We start from the raw sequence: 22,873 nt of genomic DNA on the forward strand, positions 1-22,873 counted from the left end.
TATTAGAAAGATTTTTTACAACAGCTATTTTACAACAAAACTGTGCTAATAACTTACCTGCAATCCCTGCACTGAAGACAACAATGTCAGTGCAAGATGGAGGGATGAACTTGGGTACAGTTTTCCAAGTTGCCTTCCTGAAACTCCACACCAGTGGATGGAATTAGTATTGCACATTTCTAAAACCAGATCCATAGTCCTTTCACTGCTAGAGGAAATCAAAAAACAAGAATAAACCTGTGGGCTTTCTTAAGCATTCAAAGACTGCAGACATCTAAAAGCTTGATTATTATTCAGGTTACTATTAATCAAGATTCATAAATAATTGTAAGATGGCAAGCAGTATTTACTGTGATGCACAATAATTCAGCTGCAGACAGCTCTCTTTGACACAAGCATCCTGTCATGGGTTTAGCAATACTGGATAACATAATACTTGGATGGACTACAAGGTTTTCATGAGAAGTATCTACAGGCCAGATACATGCTTTAGTCTCTGGGCTCAACTTCTATATAGAATTTCTTCATTTAAATGTCAGTCTTGCAACCCCAAAATGAGTTGTGATTTAAGTATGAGGTACAATCATAAATAATATTGCAGACAGATTAATGGAATTTCTTTACACAATTGTGGCTATCTCCTAGTTCAGTACTGCATTACCAGATCGTGATATAAGTTTTTTAGTTGGAGTTTTTTTTTAGTCTCTGTCTTTCAAGTAGTTTTGTGTGACCACAAGACTAGGTGTAAGTAGTTTCAGTAAGAAGTACAGAAACAGAAAACAAAACCAGCCACCCCACTCACCCACTCAGAAAAAAGTAGGAGAATCACGTGACATTGTTACCTGCAATTTGTTATTTTACATGTAATGTCAAAAGGTTCTTCCAAATTTACAGTATCTGGTATTGTCTCCAATGAAAGCCTTACATCACCGTAACCAGGAGCCTGGGAAGGAACAAGAATGTATATTCTCAGATGCTGGACAGGGAAATTGAAGTTTTTACTGAAGTTTTCATTTCCTGGAAGAAGTGTGGAATAAAGAGAAATCTGAAGAAAAGATTGACTGTGCCTTTGATTAGTATGGAAATCACAGCAGCTCTCCAACTGATGAACACTTCTTCATGGGTTTAACAATTCATCAGATAAGGATGATCTTTATTACTACATTTTCAAGAGAGTGTAAATCTTTAAAGTTTGAATAGCCATATACAGTTCCTGAAAATACTAGCTTTAATCTAAGGCCAGTGCTAGGCAGATAACAGATCTGTGTGGACCCCGCCAGTAACACTTCCCTGCATAAACCCACCACTATTCCACATCCTAAGAAGCAAGAGAAACCGCCATTTCAGTCTTCTGTGCCTCTGCTAAAATAATTGTCATCAGTCAGAAAGTCACATGATATGAATACTTGTCAGTTATCCAAGAGACAAACACATCTCATGGTCTACTAATAAGCCTATAGTAAATAAACTTAGTACAAACCAGGGCTGAGTCAGAATAGTCACCTGCAGATCAAAAAGCATGTTTAGATTTTCAATTCCCACAAATGATAGATCATGAGAGAAAAATAGGGGGAAATTTGTCCTGCCTTCCAAAGCTTAGTTATTGTACATTTTTAAATTCTGCTAATAAAAAGATGTTGTAGTGAAAGTTATATTTACAGTGTGATTGAAAGATATTTCCAAAGTGTTCCAGAATGTCAGTGACTGACAGGCTGGGAACAGGTTTTAGTCACATAAGTTTGCTACAGACCAATGACAGATGACATTTGAGAAAGCATATTAAACTGGACATTAGAGTAAGCAAAGGAATGTCAAACCAATGGGGACTTAGATTAGTCAAGCAATATGCATTTGGGACCTTGCATGAAAGGTAAGTAATTATTTGGCACTGGAAAAATGCAAATATATTCAACTGTATTAGGTGACATGGAGGAATTGACTGGAAAAATTAAACACATTACACTAAACAACAGTGTTTAGTTTCCATTAACATTAGGTTCTTCTTTTTCCAGAGATACATTAACAAAAAAAACAACAAACACAAACCTGCAATAAAAGCAGTATTTTAGAGAATAAACTTAGCATTAACTGACCAAATCTAAACAGAATCAGAGTAGATGAGACCTATACCTTATAATATCTGTTTGAACTCAAAAATGAGATACCTCCAGAAACTGACGGTTAGAGGCAAAGGCCATGAAGTGACAGTAAGAGGAGTAACATAGGTTTTATCCAGAACTGAGATAATTGCTCAGATTATGGAATCAAGTAGACAATTTTGTGCTTGTGCTACTAAAGAATCATGTTCTCTGACTTTGGACTGGTTCTAGTGTGATCCTGTACTGAATGCCTGTGAGCATGTTGAACATCCTCCAGCATATTGTGAACACCTGCCTGGTTCATTGTCCCCCAAAGAGACTGTACTTGTGAATTCCAAGACCAAGCCACATTAAAAACAAACAAACAAACAAAACACTCCCAGAAAACCAACCAAATCCACAAATTATGGTATATGGATACTTGTTCTAAAGGTGCATTTCTGATCTGACCTGTCACTAGGTCACTTCTCTAAGTTTTCCTCCCATTTCCATCCATGACACTTAGATAAATAGGTAATAGTAGAGGTAAAATTCTGGGCCTGGGTGGGAAACAATGGTTACAGTGCTGGCAAATGGATTAAGAGGAAAATTATTAAGGGTGAGGTCTAGAAATTAAATAATGTGATAGCACTTAAAAAATGATGGGAGAAAAGAGGGAGTTACACTGCAACTCGGAAGGGGAAAAAAAAAACAACTACCTGCTGCTTTTCTAAAGACAGATGTTGCTCAAAATACCCAAAATAGTGTTTTTCTGTTAATCACAAGGCATAAAACCACAAGGCATGATCAAAACTAATCCTGGAGTGTTGAAGCGTGTGCTTCACATGCAATTCTCAAAGGTTCAAATAAAAGAGATGCAGAGTGAGACAATATTGATTTAGGGAGGGAAAAGAAATGAGTGAAAAGGTCAATTGAAAATGAAAGAGTTTATTGTTAAAAATAAGCAGCAAGTTTCAAAGTAACAGCAGTAACTATGTTTAGGAAAAGGGCAGTTTCTAATTTCATGGGTTTATGCTAAACACCTCAATTAAAAATCAAGACAAATTTCAGTGACTTAGGAACTTTTCAGTAACTTTCTTGTGAATTTCCAGGATCTAAGTTTGTTTGCCTAGTTCCAAGTCAGTGTGACTTACCCACAGAACTGCTCAATGTTCTAGCAGTTGGAGACTGGGCAAAGACACAGACCCAATTATAAGCTCTGTAAACTTAGACTGAGATTCAACTGTCAAAGTTTTAACTACGCTTCTGCATCTCTCTCACCATCCTCAAGTGAGAAGATGCAAATCAGGTTTAGGCATTATATGGCTGACAACTCAAAATTCAAGAACAATTTATAAGTCAACTAAAATAGGACAGACTCAATAAAAACTGTGGACATGAAAGATAAATAACATTGTGCATAAAAAAATGTTCCTCCAAGCTAAAATGTCTGTATGAACTTGGGAGCAACTTCCATATTGAGAGTTGGCACATTTAAAGAGGTTATTTTGTCAGTTTGCTGCCAAATGCTATCCAAGCAGTTAATTTTGCTCTAACAAATGTATTTTGCAACACTGGTTACTGGATTCTGACAATTAAAGTGTTCATTCCATTAAATTACCCACACTTCACTGAAGAAATATATGAAATAACTCTCTAATACATACAGAAAGGTGTGAATAAAAAAATGAGGCTCAGAAAGTAAACAGCTTGCACTTTTCCAAGTCATAATAAAAATAGTTGATTGAGTTTCCTTAAAAATGAATGCCAAGTTAAATTAATACTTAATTTAAAATTTAAATTTTTAAAATTAATTAATTTAAAATTAAATTTAAAATTAATTTTTAGTTAAATACTGAAATTAATACTTATGTTAAACTTACCATTCTTTGGAGCTGGCTAGTTTGCAGCCTTCCGCGTTCACCCAGATTAGTTTTCCATACAATGTCTAATTTACCAATCACTGTTACACCTTTTATTACTCCAGCTTTCTCTGCAAATTCTTGCTTTGGTTTTAGACAGTATAAGTATTGACGTGTATCCATAGGTTGTAAGTAAGTCCTTGCGCCAAAAGTAGACTCACTGAAAGGACAAAAACATTAGGTCTTAATTTAAACAGCTGTTCTGAAGATTAAGAACCCAATTTTTTTCCTCCATCCCCCACAAGTCTTATTGTATGTGTATGCATAGTTTGATAATGGTAAAACACATAGAATATTCTTTTTTGTTTTCACAACAGAAAAGATCTCTAAAATTTATGTAGCACCCAAGACCATGGAGAAATAAAAGAACCTGTTCTTCTCAGAAATAACATAGAAATTCCCTCTGCTACATTATAATTAATTATCTGGCATCTTAACATTTAAACAAAAATGCTGGTAATTTTTTTTCTGCTATTTGTTTTCCCTCACAGTCAATCTCAATGTCATGAAACTAAGATTCCTATTCAGAAGAAAAACCATTACAGTGGATGCAAACATTTGGTAAAACAAAGCTTCATTATGCTGCAGGTGACTCCTTCAACAGGCAAGGAGAAGACAGAATTTTCACTTCAGCCCCTACTGCTGAAGCACTCAACCATCACCTCCAAAAACCCAAGCAACTGCAAAGCACAAACAGCTTCTGTTAAAAAAAAAGGTTAATGTCACAAGATCTTGTATCCACTGTAGTCAGTTATTATGTAGTCAGGTATTAGGTGTGTAACTAAATTAAATTTATTTTATGTCAACATGAAAAAACTTTATATTCTATGACTCCATGTGGGTGTACCACTGATCCACCTTGACTGGTGTCTTAGTATATCATGATTAGAGCAACTGAAAACAGTCAGCAGTGTACTGGTAAGAAGCAAGGATTAGTCAGATGACTTCTGTAAGGCTAAGTATATACACAGAGGTCAGGTCAAAACCAGAACTGGGTTAAATTTTATATAGGAGATACTGAAATAATAGTATGTTTTCATGTTATCATGTCATTATTGTTACAAATTATTTAAGGATTAGGCTGGATAGTTCTCTATTAGGTAGAATTACGGAAAGAAAACTGTAACAAGTTTTCCAGTTGAACATAGAATAGGATTTTGATCTTTTTACTCAAGCAAAAACAAACAGTCCTCCCTTTAGATATAAACAACTAATACTTCTATCTCTTGAAATATTAATATGAAGCATTTCAAAGTCAGATATCCTGAATGTAAACATACCTTTCCCCTGCTGTGGCAACTGTGTTCAGTTCTGCAACATTGTACATCATAGACGGCTCTAAAGAAACCTTCTCCATAAACATTGGAGAGGTAGTGATATTCTGAATTTGAGCTTCCAGAAACACTTCATCTGTCTGAAAAAAATCAAAAGTTCAAGTTCATGAAGATATGATTAGTGTTATTAAAAAGAGTAGGCAGTCCTATTCTTAAAAAAAGTCACACATGTTTAGTTCATGCCTGCAAATCAAATTAATTAATGCAAGAAAAAACCTTAACCCCAGTAACAACAGGAGCAAAAGTGTTAGTCAACAGATATCTTGCCAAACAATGGATGTGGGATAATTTTACTGTGTTCTTCCACTTCCCAAGACTTTAATCAACTTAATAGCAACTCAAGTTTTATCCAAATTATTTATAAAATGGAATAAATAGTAAGGAATTGCAGTGCATAAGAACATGTCAAGCCAAATCACTAGTGTGTCAAGCTGTATAAAAAAATTAAAGTAAATGGGTGTGTTTTTCTTTAACTGAAGTAAAATGGTTCAGGTATATGCTCTGAGCTTTTATTATTAAATAGTCGCATTCTAGCTAAAATGCAAAATCCAGCCCGTTCTCTCACTCAGCTGCATCATGCCAAAGGTTACCTATATTGTATACATCCAACAATTTAACTGGTGCTCTGCCTTCAGAACATCTGAAGCTAATGCCTCAAGGTGGTATCAAATGATCAATTCTAGTACAAAAATGAAAGCTACAGACTGTTAAACTTCAAAAGATGAAAAACTGTGGAACTAGAGAAGTATTTGCCTCACTTCTTTTGTGGAATTGCAGAGCAGTGAAATCACTTTGCATGTCTAAAGATCTCAGAATAGAATAATAGTGGAAGACTCAGTCTATTAGAGATGAGTCCCCAGAAAAATGAAAACCACAATTAAAGAAGTGAAAGTTAAAAGAAGGGGCATACCAAATTTGTAGTTACAATAGTCACTGATTCAGGCCATTGGATTAAGTGATTCTTGTAGGTCCCTTCCAACTGAAATAGTCTATTCTACAGATTCAGATTGAAGCAGTTTGAGTATTTTGTTATGATAAATTTTAAGAAAGTACTTTGGTGGGGAAGGTGGAACAAAACTTATGGTTTCTTTTTGGTCAGTGTAAATAAATGATTCTTTATACAAATAAAAATAAAATTGTATTTTATACAAAATAAAAGTGGGACAAAACCACCAAAATATGTATAGTCTCAAAAAAATGTGTTAGAAGGAGAAATACAGAATGGTTGTGTTGTCTTTTTGTATTGCCTTATAAACACATTAAATACAAAGCAGCATCTATATATAGTAATGAAAACTGTGCAACCTCAACAGGTTACAGAGACACTTCATGCTTGCAGGAACTGGTAATAATCCCAAATAAAACATGGCTCTCAGTAATCATTACTACTACTGCCTGACTGCCACTTGAATTGATACAATTTATATCCCATAAATCCATTGCTCAAAGTTTCTATTTACCCAAATTTTAGTAGTTTTCAAAACAGCAACCATAGGCAGAAGTTTTAAAAAGCTAATTTGAAAGGGAAAAGAAAAAACAAGCAGCATAATGAAAAAGCAAGTTAGTTTTGTGTTATTCCTAATTTGTTTTAGTATTACATATTAAAAAAACCCAAACTTGTCAAATATGCAGTTTATTTTAGTACAAGGCACGCCTTAAAGTGAAATCAGACTGCAGAAGTAGCATAGTAACTCAATCAATTGTTACATGCAGTTAAAATTGTGAAGTGCAGTTCCAGCTAGCCAGAGAAAGGAAAAACATCCAACTGCTGCTCTCTCCTCAAACCCACTGTCTCCACCAACCAGATATGAAAAGTTCTGTCACAGCTCACACAAGCAGTGCTGTACTGAAACCTACATTTCCATGGGTCAAAAGCAGAAAAATTTTAGAAGGAAATTAACTTCTCTTTTCAAATAATAGATCTAATAAAATTTTGTTGAGGTATTTTATAGGAGGACCCCCATAAGAATCTGTAGATACCAAGTTCCAGTTTCAACAATGGGTATTAAAGAAAGAGCTAACCATTTAAATGATTAGCTACACATATAAAGATGAGAACATGTCCGTTTATGATATGCAGAACAAACATTGCTTTTCCATTATGTTTGTAAAGAATGTCGTAACAAGCACATAGACAGTTAAGCAATTAAAAAAGCATACATATTTATAAAAAAATAAATAAAAATTACCACAGAACTGAGGTCACTCTAATGGGAAAATAAAAAAAAGAACACATTAGAGAAATTAGGGTTAAATGTTAAAGAAAAAGGAGGCTAACTTCCAAACAAAATGCATTTCTGCATTTTTTGCACCATTTAAACAAGACAGCATTAGTAAGACAGAAAAAAATAAAAATGGATGCAAACGAAAGATGACAACTACATTTCGAACAACTTATAGCTAGTATGGTTACAAGATTTACTAGCTTTGCTTCAGAACCAACCCAAAGTAGAGCTGAAGGCACACAGGTCACAGACAAGATATGGTAGAATAAACTGACTCAAAAAAAAAGAGAGTTAGCTTTTGAGTAAGTTTAAAGTTTGTCCTGAATTTCAGTCCATGCAATGGGTTGCACATGAAATGGAGAAACGGTCCTTGTCACCTTATAGATAATTTTAAGTATCCTCATATATAATGTCTCAAAAATAATGTGGTAATGTGTCCTAGCAAAGCTACTATGTTGCAAGTTAGAACAAAATTTGGCATAATAGCAAAAACTCTTCTTATAATATCATCAATCCAAAGACCCAAATTCAATTGCAAACTTTGTTGTCTACCTCCCTGTGCATGCTTGCAGGAACAGAACCTTTTACAGAGCCTTTTTTCAAGGCACATTAAAGTCAGTGAGAGAGTAATTCAAACCCAGGATTGCAGCAGGTTAGGGCAACAGGGCATGTGTTCTATGCATAAATTTCAGTGATCAACTCCATTTGGGTGCTACTGCAATATAAGCAATAAGCAAGAAGATTAATGTTCAGCGTCATTCCTTGACTTCGAAGAAATTAAATTATGGATTATCATTAGAATATTAATAGAAACTAATTTTAGTAACAGCCATTATGAATAGACAGCATCACATTCATAATCTTAATGATTTAACAGTTTAACTGGTTAGTCAACCTTTAGAGATCTTTAGTTAATTAGTAACTGACACATACCATTTTTTTCTCCCCTGCTCTCAAGGATAACAGGATGAATTTCTTCATGCTTTCACACGCAACAGCTAACCATAGACTTATTTCTAGGTTTTTAGAAGTTAATTGAATTCTATGGTCACAAGACATAGCAATACTTTATATACTTTCAGAAATTAGACAGGAGTGCTACTATACCAGTTTGATAGGCAAATGGAAATTGCTCACTTAAAAGCATCCAAAATATTTTTAATTATTTTTTTCAATAAATTGAATGGGTATGATGGTAAGGGGAGCTGCATAAATTCATGAGCAGGAAGAACAAAGGGCATCAAAGAGCCTCTTAAAAACTCTACAGTGGAAAAGAAAAAGCACAAAAATAACCCCAAAACCCAAACCCACATGTACTAGATCAAACACCAAAGCTTCTCATAGATTTTTACCATGAAGAATTGGTAGCTAATTGAATAAGACCATTAACAAGACTGGTCAGTATAACTACTATGAAAACAACAACAAAAAAAAGTATGTAAAACATTTGCCCAGAATTACCTTAGAGAGGTGCTTCATCACAAACTTTACACATGAAGTATAAAGAGACAGCATCATTTCAGATATCTGTCCCTTTTCCCTACTACATACTTTACAGCTGAAACAATAATATAATCCACACACTAAATAAGAAATATATTTTGCTCCCAGAGAAATGACCTAATTTCTTAGAATTTGTTCTTAAATCACAGCAGAAAACATTTTCAGGCATTCCCACTTACAGATAATAGCAGCTCTATAAAGGGCTCAGTCAGTGCTATGTGTTTATGCTACAGTCCTGCTCAGGTACCTCACACCTGGTCAATGCATGGTTTGAAGCCTGTGGCCAAAAGATACATACCAAAGTCTTCCCATAAACAGACAAAGGCAGACATGTATGTATGTCCAAATAAATATGCAAAACATACATAAAAGGTCATTTAGTTTAGAAGCACTGTGTGTAACTGTCACAAGCCTAAAACTTAAATTACTGGACTCAAAGGTCATAGTAACATAGGGAAAAATCTAAATTTAAGTTTTACTCACTGATAAATTGTCGTCTCCTTTATGAACAATTAATCTCCCTTACAGTAAGTACTCTATCAGCCTAAGCAATAACTGAAAGTATCTGAGTCCATGAGAAACTGGAATATATGCAAAATTGTTAGTCAATTAAATTAAGGTCCTGGCGTCTTTCACCCTTCATCAAAAGCCTATCTATTTTTAAACTATATGATATATATCTAACACTGTTTTTCCATTAGAACAGATCACTTTTCTCAGAAAGGTGTACTTAGAAAGCACTTTCAATTTAACCTAAGTAACAAACCCAGTATGCCTAAACCTGAATACACACAGTTCTTACCTCTGCATTGTAGAATTTGGTTTTCACATCTAGTGGTTTAAGAACCTGAATGAAATGGAAAAAAAGACAGATTGATGATTGGTTTTTCAGACAGTTTTGCATAGACTGTTTTGAAGTACTAGTCTCTTTTACTAAAAAGTGTTATTTTTCTTTTGATCTTATATATAGCAGGTGCATGATAGAATACATGACAATCAACTCAAGAGTATATCCTAGCTGCTTCTTACTTGTGCACACTTGACTGCTTTCCTACTAAGAAGTCTCCTCATACTGAAAATAAATAATTCTCCACCTAAGGACTGGCCTCTTACAAAACTGCCCAAATTCAATGCTCTAAGTAGATCTGTGTGTTTAAAAGAATGCTATATCCATCCTGGGTCCTGCATTTTCTTTCAATTGTATGCAAGAACTATCTAACATTTACAAGTCCTTCAGAGTTTTGTAACAAAAGTTACTGAGGTCTTCTCTAAACATAAACGAAGCAGAGAACTATCCATTTGTTTAGCTTTCCTAACCTTCGCTTCCTTCTTGAAAATGCAACTTCCAAGAAATTAAAGAAAATCATAATACATAAAATAATAAATCATATTCATCTTATGAGATCCAGTCAGCAAAATATGAAAACTCAATTATATAAAATATGATTATAAAGTGTTGGTTCTTAAGGCTTGAATTTTGTGCATAAAGCTACTGCAGTTCACACATTCAAATATGAAGCATAAATAAAGCAATGTAACTGAAAGAAATAATCTACTATCATACTTGTAAGAAACCAAATTTAAATTCTGTTTCTGAAGACACTTATTTCCCATTACAAAGGGAAACTATTTTTGTTTGCATGTAAGTGCAGTGCATCCTGAGAGACCTCTAATGTTCCAGGTTGTCAGCAAATTTTTTAGCACTGAAGAATTCAAGATCAAAAAGTTGTCTTCACAGAGATTTTATAATTTTAAATGCATAAAGTTCAAATCTTTCAAGTATTCATAACTACCTTCCTCTAGTAAAAAAAATTGAATAAAAAATTTTAATTTAGGTCTCTGTTGAGAGACAATTTCTTCTAGCAAATATTTTTCTTCAGTGAGCTTCTTATAAATTTTCCAACATGCTGAATTTTTTCTCTCTTCTGATAAACAGTCTTTCCATTTATTGCAGTAAATTTCAACTGGCATTCCAATAAAATACAAAAAATTATTGGGAGGCTCAAAACCACCCAATCCTAGAAAGAATCATTCCTTCTCCATGAAAACATAATGCTGTTAATTACTCAGAGAAAGCTCTGGAACAAAGGGACATTAACAATTAGTATAAAACTACATATATTGGTTTAAAAAAGAAGCTGATTCAAACCAACACCAGTTCAACTTAAAAGATACTAGAAAATGTAACTAAAAATCTGACAATCTGTAAAAGAGTATTTTTTATTATAAAATGTAGCTAGTGACATCTCAATCACTAGCAGCCATGAATTTTCACTGTAAAGACATAGTTCAGTTTTCTGTAACACTCCTTTTTGTTCATTCTCAAGTTTCCTACTGGTGTCTCCATGTCAAATTTAAAAACTAACAGCCAAAAAAATTCTCAGTGCAACGTTTTTCTCATAATGAATCAGAGAGTATTTATAGAAATATAAGCAAGTGTATGTATACTTATGCTTCATACTTTGAGTGAAGGGCTTCATATTTGACAACTGGCTTCAACTGTTTTGACAATTTAGTTGCCTGTGCTGGCTTCAGTTAAGAAACATGGGAATTACACATGCATGCAGAACCCCCAAAAAACTGCACAGATAAGTCTGCATACAAAATCTAAAGGAGACAATCTTGTACAAAGTTCTGACAAAAAGAACATCAGTGAACAGAGAAAATATGAGATCTGAAGCTTGCACATGCTTATGTAAGCAATCACAGAAAGCATAGAGGGGACAGAGAAACAGAACACTGAACAGAGGAAAAGAATGGAGAAATGGAAAGGGAAGCATTGTCATAAGGAAAGCATGACAAAACACACAAAGATGAAAATTAACTTCAGTAAAGATGAAGAAACTCTACAGAGATGCTAGTTTCAGAGGGAGGGCAATGCAAAAATTTATATGGAACCATTTTCCCTACAATTGTTAGGAAACATCTTTGACTAACCAATACTTTGGTAATCCACAACAACTAATAGCACTCAAATTTTCTATCTAATGCATGGCAATTTAACCTTCTAAAGACTGAAATTATTTTTTTTCTGAAGTATCTAGATAGAATACTAGAAAATAGCAAATTGCAATCACCCCATAGTATCACAGAATATCCTAAGTAGGAAGATAACCACAAGGACATCAAGTGCAACCTCAGGAATATGTGCCTGACACCAGTTGTCCAAATGCTTTATGAAAACTTTGTCAGGCTTTGCACTGTGACCACTTCCCGAGGGAGACTGTTCTGGTGTCCCACAACCCTCTGGGTGAAGAACCTTCTCCTAGTATCCAACCCAAACCTCCTCTAAAACAGCTTTAGGATGAAACTATATAATGTTCCTGGTATTACCAGATGCTCTGTCAGCGTATCTAAAAATGTATTCAGGAAAGCATGTCATGCAATCCTCCATTCCATGAAGATTAGTCCACCAATATCCAAGTCTCAATATATTTCTTTAAAAAATTAAACATCCATGAAATACATATCAAACAGATTTTTTCTTGCCAGAACCAGCCCACAAATTAGTTTCTTGCTTTCCTCAGTCATTCTTATCACAAGTCTTGAAATTTGTGTCATGGAAAAAAATGTTTAAATTCTGTCAATTACTTCTGTCAGTATTAGATATAATACAATAGACTTCTTTACTTAAATTCCTCTAGAAACCAAACTATTTAATTCCAGTTTAAGAAGGTTACACACACCAAATGAAAAATCAGAATTTTACAATACGAGCTCAATGGCTGGATGTATCAAATCCAGAATGTCCCATACTTAAAATAGTCATAGAGCTGACTGCTATAAAAAGGGGCTTTTTAAGAACATATTTTTTTCTCAATAAATTAGTAAAAATTATTAGCTGTAATATTTATTAGATCTGTATTGGAAAACACCAGTTTATGTGAAGTTTGAAGCAGTGTCTCTTAATGGTTCACTTTTAAAAGGGAATGGATTTTTGGTACCTAAAAGTGCTTATGAAGTATCAAATGCTTTAAAATGCGTTTTCCAGACTCACACACTTATTAAAAGTAAATACTTCACAAAATACCTGAAATTTGAAGAACTTTCTGAAGTACATCTTCTCTCCAGTCTGTGTAGTATAACTTACTGCACAAACTAAGCTGAAAAAAACAAATTTAAAAAATATCTGTGTTAATTTAAATCTTGTGCTATATCAAAAGCAGAATAGCATGCATGTACTCCATTTCATTTAAGCTCATTTAATAATAGAAAAGGATAAAATTTTACATGTGTGTTCCTATCTCCTTTACTTCATGATGGATCACATCATCAATGCAACAGTCAGGTTTAAGTTCTGCCACTGCAGCACTAGAAGCTGAAAGATTCAAACGCTGAGAACTTGTCTGAAGATCAGCCTGGGTATGGAAAAACAAAGCATCAGTTAGAACTACAGCTATTTAACTTATGTTAAAGGAAAGTAACTTATGTTATAAAGTACTAGGTCTTACTGAGCATTTTGTACCCTATATGCTTTCACACATATTGTAAGAGCTCAGTTGGTCAGAACATGGGCTCACAACACCAAGACTGTGGGTTTGATCCTTGTGTGGGCTACTGGCTTAACAGCTGGACTTACTCATCCTTGTGGGTCTCTTCCAACTCAGAATATTCTGTGATATTCTTGACTCAGGTACCTTCTGTGACATACATTATGAGATACACAAAGCTAAAGACAAGTTGTAAAAGACATAAATAGTCCAGTTCTTTACCATACAGCTTACAAAATTTCTATTTACTTTTTTACATTGAGTTCCACAATGACTTCTGAAATTTTTACTGTTTTATTTGTTCAGAGAACAAAAAACCCCAATTCTCTAGAAAACAATTAATACAATATTGAGATCAGTGTATACTCATCTCATTGAAAGTGAAGGTAAGTGAATGTAACTCCATTTTTTAGCTGTGGAAGTTTTGCTACACCAATTCTTCAGAGAAGTTTCAAATAGAAGGGTGCATGTCCAAAGAAGATCAATGGAGGTGGGGGTGTTTGGCCAGGAGAAAAAGACTCAGGAGAGGGACTTTACTGCTCTCTGCAACTACATGAAAGAAGGCTATAGCCAGGTGTGAGCTGATCTCTTCTCAGAAGTAACAAACAATTGGAGCAAGAGGAAACAGTGTCAAGTTGCACCAGCGGAGGTTTAGATTGGATAGCAGGAACAATTTCTTCACCAAAAGGGTTGTCAAGTACTGAACAGGCCGCCTAGGGAAGTGGTTGAGCCACCATCCCTGCAGGAGACTTTGCAGATGCCGAACTTAGGGATAGAGTTTAGCAGTGGATTCGGCAGTGTTGGGTTAACAGTTCCACTCGGTGACTTCAGAGGTCTTTTCCAACATAAACTCTATGATTCTGTAATTTTTTGACACAATCCTAGTTTTTCATTTTAATCTTTGAAGAATTCTCTAATAATTGCTATTTTTATGACTCACTCTTTCCAATTTCCAGGTATATTTTCTGGATTGGAAAAAGTGACATATATTTCCTAAAGTCTACATATTAGCCTTAAACATACAATATATTGTCAGAAAATATAATAATTGTGTTTTATTTTTTTATTAATATTTTATAAGTGGATTTTTCTTCACATACCTTCACCAGTATGTCCTTGACAACTTGATTGCTATCATTGTGCACACTAATATAACTGGAAAATGTCTCTCCCAGAAATATATTTCTGTATTTCAGGGAAAAAAAAAAGAAAAAAGAAAAAAACAATTAGTAACAGTTATTAAAAACCAGAGCATTTCACTGAAACATTTTTAAGTTCACACACATACACATTTGCCAGATAAAACCCTAGAAGAAAACTGGCATTTGCACACCCATACTTCTGAAGTCATCCTTCCATGATAAACAGTTTCAAAAGAGAACAAACAATCAGATTTTTTTCTAGCTAAAAGTCTGACACAAATAAGAAGATGGCTTTCAGTACCCACAAAAATCATGGCAGTAAACTTTGTTAGTGTAATGTAGTTTACAGTAGTGCATTAGCTTAGAAATTCACCTACAGCTGCAAATCTCTTTCAACTTTCAATCCTTACTAGGTTCAGTCAGGCTATCAGACAAGAAACATCAGGCAGCATACACATATATATTTATAAATCAACCCACATATTATTTTTAAATGACTGAACATCTTGTTGTAGAACAATGGTATTCAAACAGAAAGAGAAGTATGAATCCTAAACCAAATGAATCCTAAACCTTGCATATTACAGTTACAATCATTTATTCTTACCCAAAATTTTGAGGCAAAGTCAGCATTTCTCCTAACATCAAAGTTTCAGCCCCCTTTACAGTAGAAGGATCATCTTTCATGAGCTGGTTAAATAGATTACCTGCAAAAATAACAAGTTCCTATTAATGAAATATTTTCTAAGTCCAAAGTTTTGTCTACATTTAAGTTAGGCCCATAATCACTTACTCATGTAAGATGTAGTTTATTTTAGATACATTTCTTTTATAATAAACTTGTTTAGGGATGAAATATATATCCATAGGCCTACTTTTAAGTTATAACTTCAAGACACTTGTGACCAATAATTTACTCAATATATACATACTGAAGTGCACAATCCAAAAGGCACTCGTCAGATTAATACTGAATTTTGAGATAAATTCTACCAATCTAAACCACATTACATAACAGAAGCAATCAACCCTGCTTGCTTTGTATTTCAACACAATCCTCCTTCTTGAATCTCTCCTTTGACTCTCTTATACTTGACTTCAAGACTTTAGCTATTTCTGGAAAACAACTCAGGGATTTCCAATTCATGATGGCACACCAGGCATAATGCAACTCAAAACCAGTGATTCTTGCAAGATTGTTTTTCCACAGAACATTCATGTGTTTGTTCTAACTACCAGGGCCTTTTGTCCAAATTAAAAAAAAATATATAGTAATGCCAATCTTTCTCCACTTACACATTTCCCTCACAGAACTGCATCTCACTGTGTATGTTAACTGCTAAAATTTTGAGGTCATGTGCTTGCTGAGTATCATCACCAATCTTTCAGAGATACAGGTCAAGAGCTATGGAGTGCACCTTGGTACTTTCCTTTAGCTATTACCAAATCTTAAGTATACTGCTGTTTCAGATAAGAGTCTATGGGACGTCATGATGACTCTAACATATAAGTGTTCGATGGTCACACTGCTTAAACTTGGTAAAACTTACGTAATAATCAGTTAGTAGAAAAGACTTACCTGGCAAATCTCTTTCTTCACAAGTCACCGGAATATTAGTGAACAAGGTAGGTTTGGTTAGCCTCATCACTGCAAAAATAAAAAAATTAAAAAAAAAACAAACAACAAAACAACCACTGGTCAATCAAACAACTAGTTTTAATTTTATTTCTCAACTTCTACAAAAAACCCAAAACCACTCAACAAACCAAAACCACCAAACAGGTTTCAGCTGAAAAAGGATCACATGGCCTTTTGCAATACAAAAAAATCCCTCCCTGCTATTCTAAGATCCAAGAATGCCATTGCTTCCTCTTGCTTTCTATCCTGGTGAACTAATCTACTCATCTACTGCTTTCAATATGATGTGCAAGAGGTTTTAACACCTGCTACAGCATTAAATGCTTTGTGGTCTTCAGAAGTGTGTCCACTTCATTAGTTTGTAGACTTTTCCAGCTTAAGTGCCTGTCCTGTAATCCTTGTTGCCCTAGAATGGGACATGATGACTCATACCTGGTAACCCTTTCATTTTAGATACCTGATAACCCTTTCAGTCTATTAGAAACTGCATTTATATCTTAACCTATAACACTATAACACATGGTAGAGTTACAAGACTGAAAGTCTACATTATTTACACCACTGCTTTTTCTCTAGGTCACAACCTTTAAACCCAAACCAGTAAAACTAGCACAAAAACATCATGAAAATACAACAAAGCTATTTTATTGATACTGACAAAATCAAAATACTTAAGATTTTCTTATTTAAAAAACCCTATTTCAAATAAGTGGTATTTTCAAAGGCCATTTTAACTCAGACTCAAAATTACATTATTTTCACATAAATGACAGATTTAAGGTGTTACTTCTTAAAGTAATTTCTCCCTCTTCAAATTAACCAGAGGCCCTAGACTTATATATAGCTTATCATGAAGGCATTCATATGAAACAAAATTGAGCATTTGTAATCTTAGGTGTTAATCTGAATATGTCAAAACCATTAGGGTTTTTTTCTTTGAAACTTAACAAATATAACACCAACTAACACTAAAAAATAAACCAAAAAGATTTATCTTGATTGCAACAAGTTAATCAATGCCTTTGCACTGACACAGTCAATTACTTGGATAAGACATTTGGGTACAGTGGGCCATGTTGGTTCACAAGAACTCATGTTACCATACAGCAGACCTATGCAAATTAGCATTGACAAAAACACTTTTCACATTAAAAAAAAAAAAAAAAAAAAAAAATATATATATATATATATATTCTCTTTGTTATGGTGACCTTTGAAGACTTAAGACTTAGATCCATGAGGTATATTAAACGGAACCCAAGATATACAAAATAGAGTAAATATTGAACCACATTCAACATTGAAAATTAAAAAGAAAATATACTGAATTACACATGCTTATGAAGTAAGCATTCCTTGAAAAGAACAAAATTAAAGCCTGGATTTCAGCTTGTATACTGGTGCTAACCAAGACTGTAATTCTGAGAGCAATCAAAAGTGGTGTTCATTCTTATATGACCTCAGTTACTAGCTGAGGTGCATCTACCATTATTCACATACAAGCCAACCCAAAGCAGCACAAAGCTGGCAGCTACAGTGACAACAATCTCGCCTTCTGTTTAGTAAAAAGTTTGTTTAGATCTTTTGTCAGTATATCAAATTAATCTAGTGAGACTGTATTACTGGCATTATCCAATTTTATTCAAATTCACACTAAGCCTGTATAACTAGTATTTGCTGTTTCTGAAGAAAAAGTTAAGACATGTTTCAGAAAATAAATAAATACATCACAGAATTAAGTCAAAACAAACTATGATAGGCATATTACCACATTTATTAGGAGTACTAAATTAAGGTTAGAAAATGTATCATCTAAGATCCTAGATACAAAATACATTAAATAGAACTCAAATCACACTGCATTTTACTTCATTTTATTTTCAAAAATGCTGATGCACAAAGAAATTTTGTTACTATAAATTTTTAGCTCAGAAATATAATATCAGTGAAAAATTTGGCTATATAAGCTTCAAAACTAGTAACAGCCCGCAGTTGTACTGCAGTTATGCAGTCTAGACAGCATTTTGAATCAATTTTGCTAAGTGGTCATATTAAATGTCACAAGCACCCCAAACATCAATATAAGACATCTACAAATATCTTAAAATTCAGTCAAAATTTAAAAATACATGTCAATTACTCAAATGGAGAATTTTTTATCTTAAAAAAAATGCAATGCCTAGATAAAATATGATTATCCAACACAAGGATGTTATAAGAATGTTTGGTTTGAGAGGAATTTACTTTCCTTATACAGAGTTTCCGTTATGCTTAGGTACACTTTGGTGTGAGCGGCATTAATGACAATCAACAAATACTGTTTTCCCCCTTTTCCAGATGCTACAGGCCTTGACCTCCAGCTACAGCATAACTGTCTAGAATTAACAGGAGCAAAAATGCATAACCTTGCAGTCATATTGATCCAGTTTAACTTCTCTGCTGATCCTCCAAAGTTTTAATTGAGCAGGGACAGCATGACCTTGGAATATTTCAATCTTTTAGGAGACAAAAAGTCATCCTGAACTCTGCCTTTTATGACCATAAAAGGCATTCAAATTCTCAAAGACAACAAGAGGTTTCAGATAGATGTCTCATTTCTTAATTTCCTCACTTTTAGCTGGAAGCTAGTGTTTTCTTGTTCCCGAATGTAATTAGAGACAAAAACAAGAGGGAAAAAAAAAATATCAAAAGCATAGAACAGCAATTATTAAGTTGTTCATTATTTTTCAGCCCACAGCTCCTATTGAAGCTATCATTAATACTTTGGTGAAAATATAGCTAACATTACTAAGACAGTGCATATATCCCACATAAAGTAAATTTGTACTTCATGGGAGGGATATGCAATCATTAGAAAAACTCAGAGACTACTTTCAGGAAATAACCAGATCTTAAAAATCCTAATGTCAGTTACAGCTATTAGAGCAATTACTACAACACACTTAAAAACGTCTTTCCTTCTCCTAATTCCAGTGAAGCAGAGAGGATGTACTTTGTTTAACCATATTAATTATTAGCATTAATTTTATTATCTGACATAGCTTGCCACAATAGTCTGGAATTTTTACTTTAATTTTTTCCTGTAGACCACCAAGGTACAGAAAAGCTATAAAACACAGTACTAAGCTAAACAGAAGCTTACTAATCTTAACAGAACTATAAGTCTTGAGGCAAAACAAAGTTAAAGAAATATATCATTAAATATCATTATAGTTAGAAAGCTGTAGCAAAGTAACATAAGTAGTTTCCTTATGGTTAATTTATCAGTTGTTCTAAGGTCTATATATTCTAAAGTGCTTAAAAACTCTAGTATTTCTGGCAGTAATGTTATTATTAAACTATATCTGAAGTTATAAACTAAATATAATTCCATATTTATGTACAAGCAAATTCATTTTATCTGTAAGGCTTAGCTTTTCCCTAAGAATATTTCTAACATATTCACAGTATAATATATCACAGAAAATCCATATCTGTCCCATAGATCTTTGGATAGTAGCATTGCAAGATGGCAATTCATTCTGTTTAATGAGTCTATTCAATTTTATCCATATGTCCTCCAAATTCTGGTTTTTACAAAGAGATTGTTCAATTGTCCACTTGGCTCTACAAAATGCATGCAGCTTTAATCTTTCCAAATTATTCTGCAGTTCCTGAGATAAAGGATGAATCTTTTCTTTGAGTTTAGCTCTAGGGAGAGAGACACTCCAAGACCTTTTCAATTTTTGTTTTTCATTAGATGGTGGTTCTCCTTGATAGTCCAAGTTAATGGGTTTGTGAACAGCTTGTGCTTGGATTAAAGTTGGACCATGTTTCATGCTAGAGTAAAACTCAAGGAGATTTTTTGTGCAGTCATAATCAGGAGATCCTGTAACACATTCTGAAGGTGTAGAAAGCTGTTTCAATTCTTCTGCTTCCTCACAAGAAATAACAGGTGCCTGCTTTTTTGGTTTGAGGGGAAGTCTGTGTAAATCATTTGAAAACCAGGGTGCAAATCTTGGTAACTGGCGAATGGGAAACTCCTTCACTGCTGCTTCTGCAAGTTTCTGCAGATTTATTAGATCTCTCTGATGTGGCCGATAGTGCAAGACCACTTCCATGCTTGAACAGTAGGAATCCAGTGATTCTTAGGAAAACAGTCTCTTGATAATGATTCTTGAATCTAGACTGAAACATCTTATTTACAAGAATTTCCTTGCCCCATGATGCAAAGATCAGTGGAAAACAGGACCTAAAGCAGAAGTATTATAAAACAATGAGATACTACCATATTAAGACAAAGGCTGCTAGGATATTTTTCAAGAAACAGGTAGTAAAAATATGTGAGATATATATCAGAACACTCTATTTTATCTAGGCTGAACATTAGCGGTTGTATTGTATCATTACCAGTGTAACTTCAGGACACTGAGCATTATCCACATGCACACTGCTTACTCAAAACAGTCCTTTACAGGACTGAGAACTCTTTTACTGTCACCATCTCATACTTGCCATCCACTATTCTGGTTATTTGTTGCGATACATATTAAAAGACACACATCTACTACCGCCTATTTTTCTCAAAGTTAGGAGACAATTTTTTAAAGAGTTTTAGTCCTATATATCAGGACTTTCAGCCAAGGCACATAAAGTAACTAGAAAACATGTATGTTACAGAAACCTTCCCAAAATAGTACCGACTGATACAGTAATTCTTAAAGTGAAAAGCTAAAAGGGAAGTGCTCTAAGTAAATTAAAGCTGCCTACTTCCATTTTACATCAGAACTACATATCTAGTTTTAGCCTCAAAGCTTCCAAGTGTTACATGCAACTAGGCTTTAATCCTTAAGGAACTGATCATTTATTAATTTATAAGACTTTGGGAATAACTAAGAAACTTATTAAGTTGTCAAAGGCTTTATACTTCCATACAAAGATCATATTAAATGCAGAAGCATGATGAACAGAAAACTACACTATTATGAAACAAGTAAAACATGCAGGGTTGCTCTCCTATTTCCCCTTGCATCCACAAAAATTTGCAATCATTTCACACTCCCTATATGGACAGCACTAACATACATGATATTAAAACAACAAAATCTAGGACTGCCACTGTCAAGATTTTGTTTAATACAGTCACAATGCAAATAAATCCCCCTATCTTCCCCATTTCTACAAAACCTACAGCCTGTATTAAATTCAATCCAAAAGCAATGATGGCACTGGTTTCTTATAAAAGCAAAATGATCCACCATCAAGCTTTTTGCTTTAAATAAATTACTAGCAAAACACATTTGGCAGCTGCTGATCTTTCATGTTCTCATGTTTTTGTCTTTATTGCATATGTGTATATGTATTTGAAAAGAGCTTTTTGAGCTTTGAATTATGGTCAACAGATTTTACCAGCACATGGAGACACCATTAAAAACTTTGTCCAGAAGAGTTTTAAAATGAGAAGATGGCCTCTGAAATTACTCATACCTGTACTACTTCATCCACCTGGGTGGTCTTACTGATCTAGAACCCTTGCAGAGGTGAGACTCTAACCAGCTCTTTATTACATGTACATAACTAGCGGCATTTATGATTCAGAAATTAACAAATTCTTCACATGGCTCTCTTGATTTCTACATTAATTTTGGAGGCATGGAGGTGACCTACACAATTGTATTTTCATTCTTCGTGATCCCTGAATCAAGGAGGTAAGCCTCGTAACTGAACACTATGCATTATGAGGTGAAAAGAGCAAAAGCCATCCAAAGGGGAATCACGGAATCAGCTGTGTTGCAAAAGATGTCCGTGATCATGGAATCCACCGTAAAACCGACCACCACTTTGTTAAATACACCGTGGCATCAAGCGCCGCGTCCAGTCTTTCTTTAAATACTTTCCGGGAGGGTGACTCCACTACCTCCCCGGGCAGCCCATGCCAGTGTCTAATGACCCTTCCCGTGACGGAATCCCTCCTAACGCACAGCCTAAACCTCCCCTGACGCAGTTTAACACAGTGTCCTCTCGTCCTGAAAAGCAAACAAACAAAAGAGGCAGCAGGAGAACTGGAAAGGAAATGATAGGTGAGCATTTTCTTTGAAGCCTTGAGCACTGACAGCCGGGCAGGCGCGAAGAGCGGCCCTCACCGCTCCGTCACCGCTCCCTGATGCCCGCGGGCACCGAGCGCCGCGGGCACCGAGCGCCGGGCCGCTCCCTGCTAAACCGGGGGGAGAACAGCCTGGGCTGCGGATCAGACACGCTGTTTCACCACCCGATGGGGGCCGGGCGGGCGGGAACTGGTGAGGCCGCGCTGTTGGTACCTTTCAGAGCCAGCAAGTGCTCCTGCTTGGGCTGGTTGACGTCCATGGCCTTCACCCGCGGGATGGCCGGCGGAGCGGAGGAGCTGCGCAGACTGCGGCGGCAGCGGGCACGACCGTCCCAGGCTGCAGCGCGGCGGTGCGGACTACAGCCCCCAGAGTTCCGCGGGTGGCCCGGGTGAGGCACCGCCGCCTCCTCCGCCCGCCAGTTCTGCTGCGGGGCACGCTGGGAGTCGTAGTTTTACAT

General features: G+C 35.1%; 2 protein-coding genes across 3 annotated transcripts in view; both read right to left on the minus strand.

Annotated features, from left to right (window-relative positions):
- The window catches only part of TRAPPC13 (trafficking protein particle complex subunit 13), a 28,221-nt gene extending 5,483 nt beyond the window's left edge, over nt 1-22,738 (minus strand). Inside the window, exons 1-11 of one of the 2 annotated variants that reach the window (XM_021534389.3) lie at nt 22,630-22,738; nt 16,274-16,342; nt 15,302-15,401; nt 14,653-14,737; nt 13,293-13,420; nt 13,093-13,165; nt 9,865-9,909; nt 5,281-5,414; nt 3,962-4,160; nt 843-943; nt 58-205 (exon numbers count right to left, since the gene is read on the minus strand). In XM_021534389.3, the coding sequence (XP_021390064.1) occupies nt 58-205; nt 843-943; nt 3,962-4,160; nt 5,281-5,414; nt 9,865-9,909; nt 13,093-13,165; nt 13,293-13,420; nt 14,653-14,737; nt 15,302-15,401; nt 16,274-16,342; nt 22,630-22,675 (1,128 nt within the window). In that variant the 5' untranslated portion in view covers nt 22,676-22,738. Of the gene's footprint in view, nt 1-57; nt 209-842; nt 944-3,961; nt 4,161-5,280; nt 5,415-9,864; nt 9,910-13,092; nt 13,166-13,292; nt 13,421-14,652; nt 14,738-15,301; nt 15,402-16,273; nt 16,343-22,629 lie in introns of both variants that reach the window. The other variant, XM_021534388.3, reaches the window with a different exon arrangement.
- On the minus strand, nt 18,087-22,741 carry SHLD3 (shieldin complex subunit 3). Its single transcript, XM_031507264.2, has 2 exons — nt 22,630-22,741; nt 18,087-20,564 (listed from the first exon to the last, which is right to left on the minus strand). Exon 2 carries the CDS (start codon nt 20,431-20,433, stop codon nt 19,684-19,686), a length of 750 nt encoding a protein of 249 aa, XP_031363124.2. The 5' UTR covers nt 20,434-20,564; nt 22,630-22,741; the 3' UTR covers nt 18,087-19,683.
- Between the last annotated feature and the right edge of the window lie 132 nt (nt 22,742-22,873).

Source organism: Lonchura striata, chromosome Z (genome assembly GCF_046129695.1).
Source record: "Lonchura striata isolate bLonStr1 chromosome Z, bLonStr1.mat, whole genome shotgun sequence".
In the NCBI taxonomy this organism is placed as follows: Eukaryota; Metazoa; Chordata; class Aves; order Passeriformes; family Estrildidae; genus Lonchura; species Lonchura striata.

What these genes read in the sequence shown, in the direction of transcription:
- SHLD3 (XM_031507264.2), bottom strand. Translation starts at nt 20,433, where the DNA reads ATGGAAGTGGTCTTGCACTATCGGCCACATCAGAGAGATCTAATAAAT.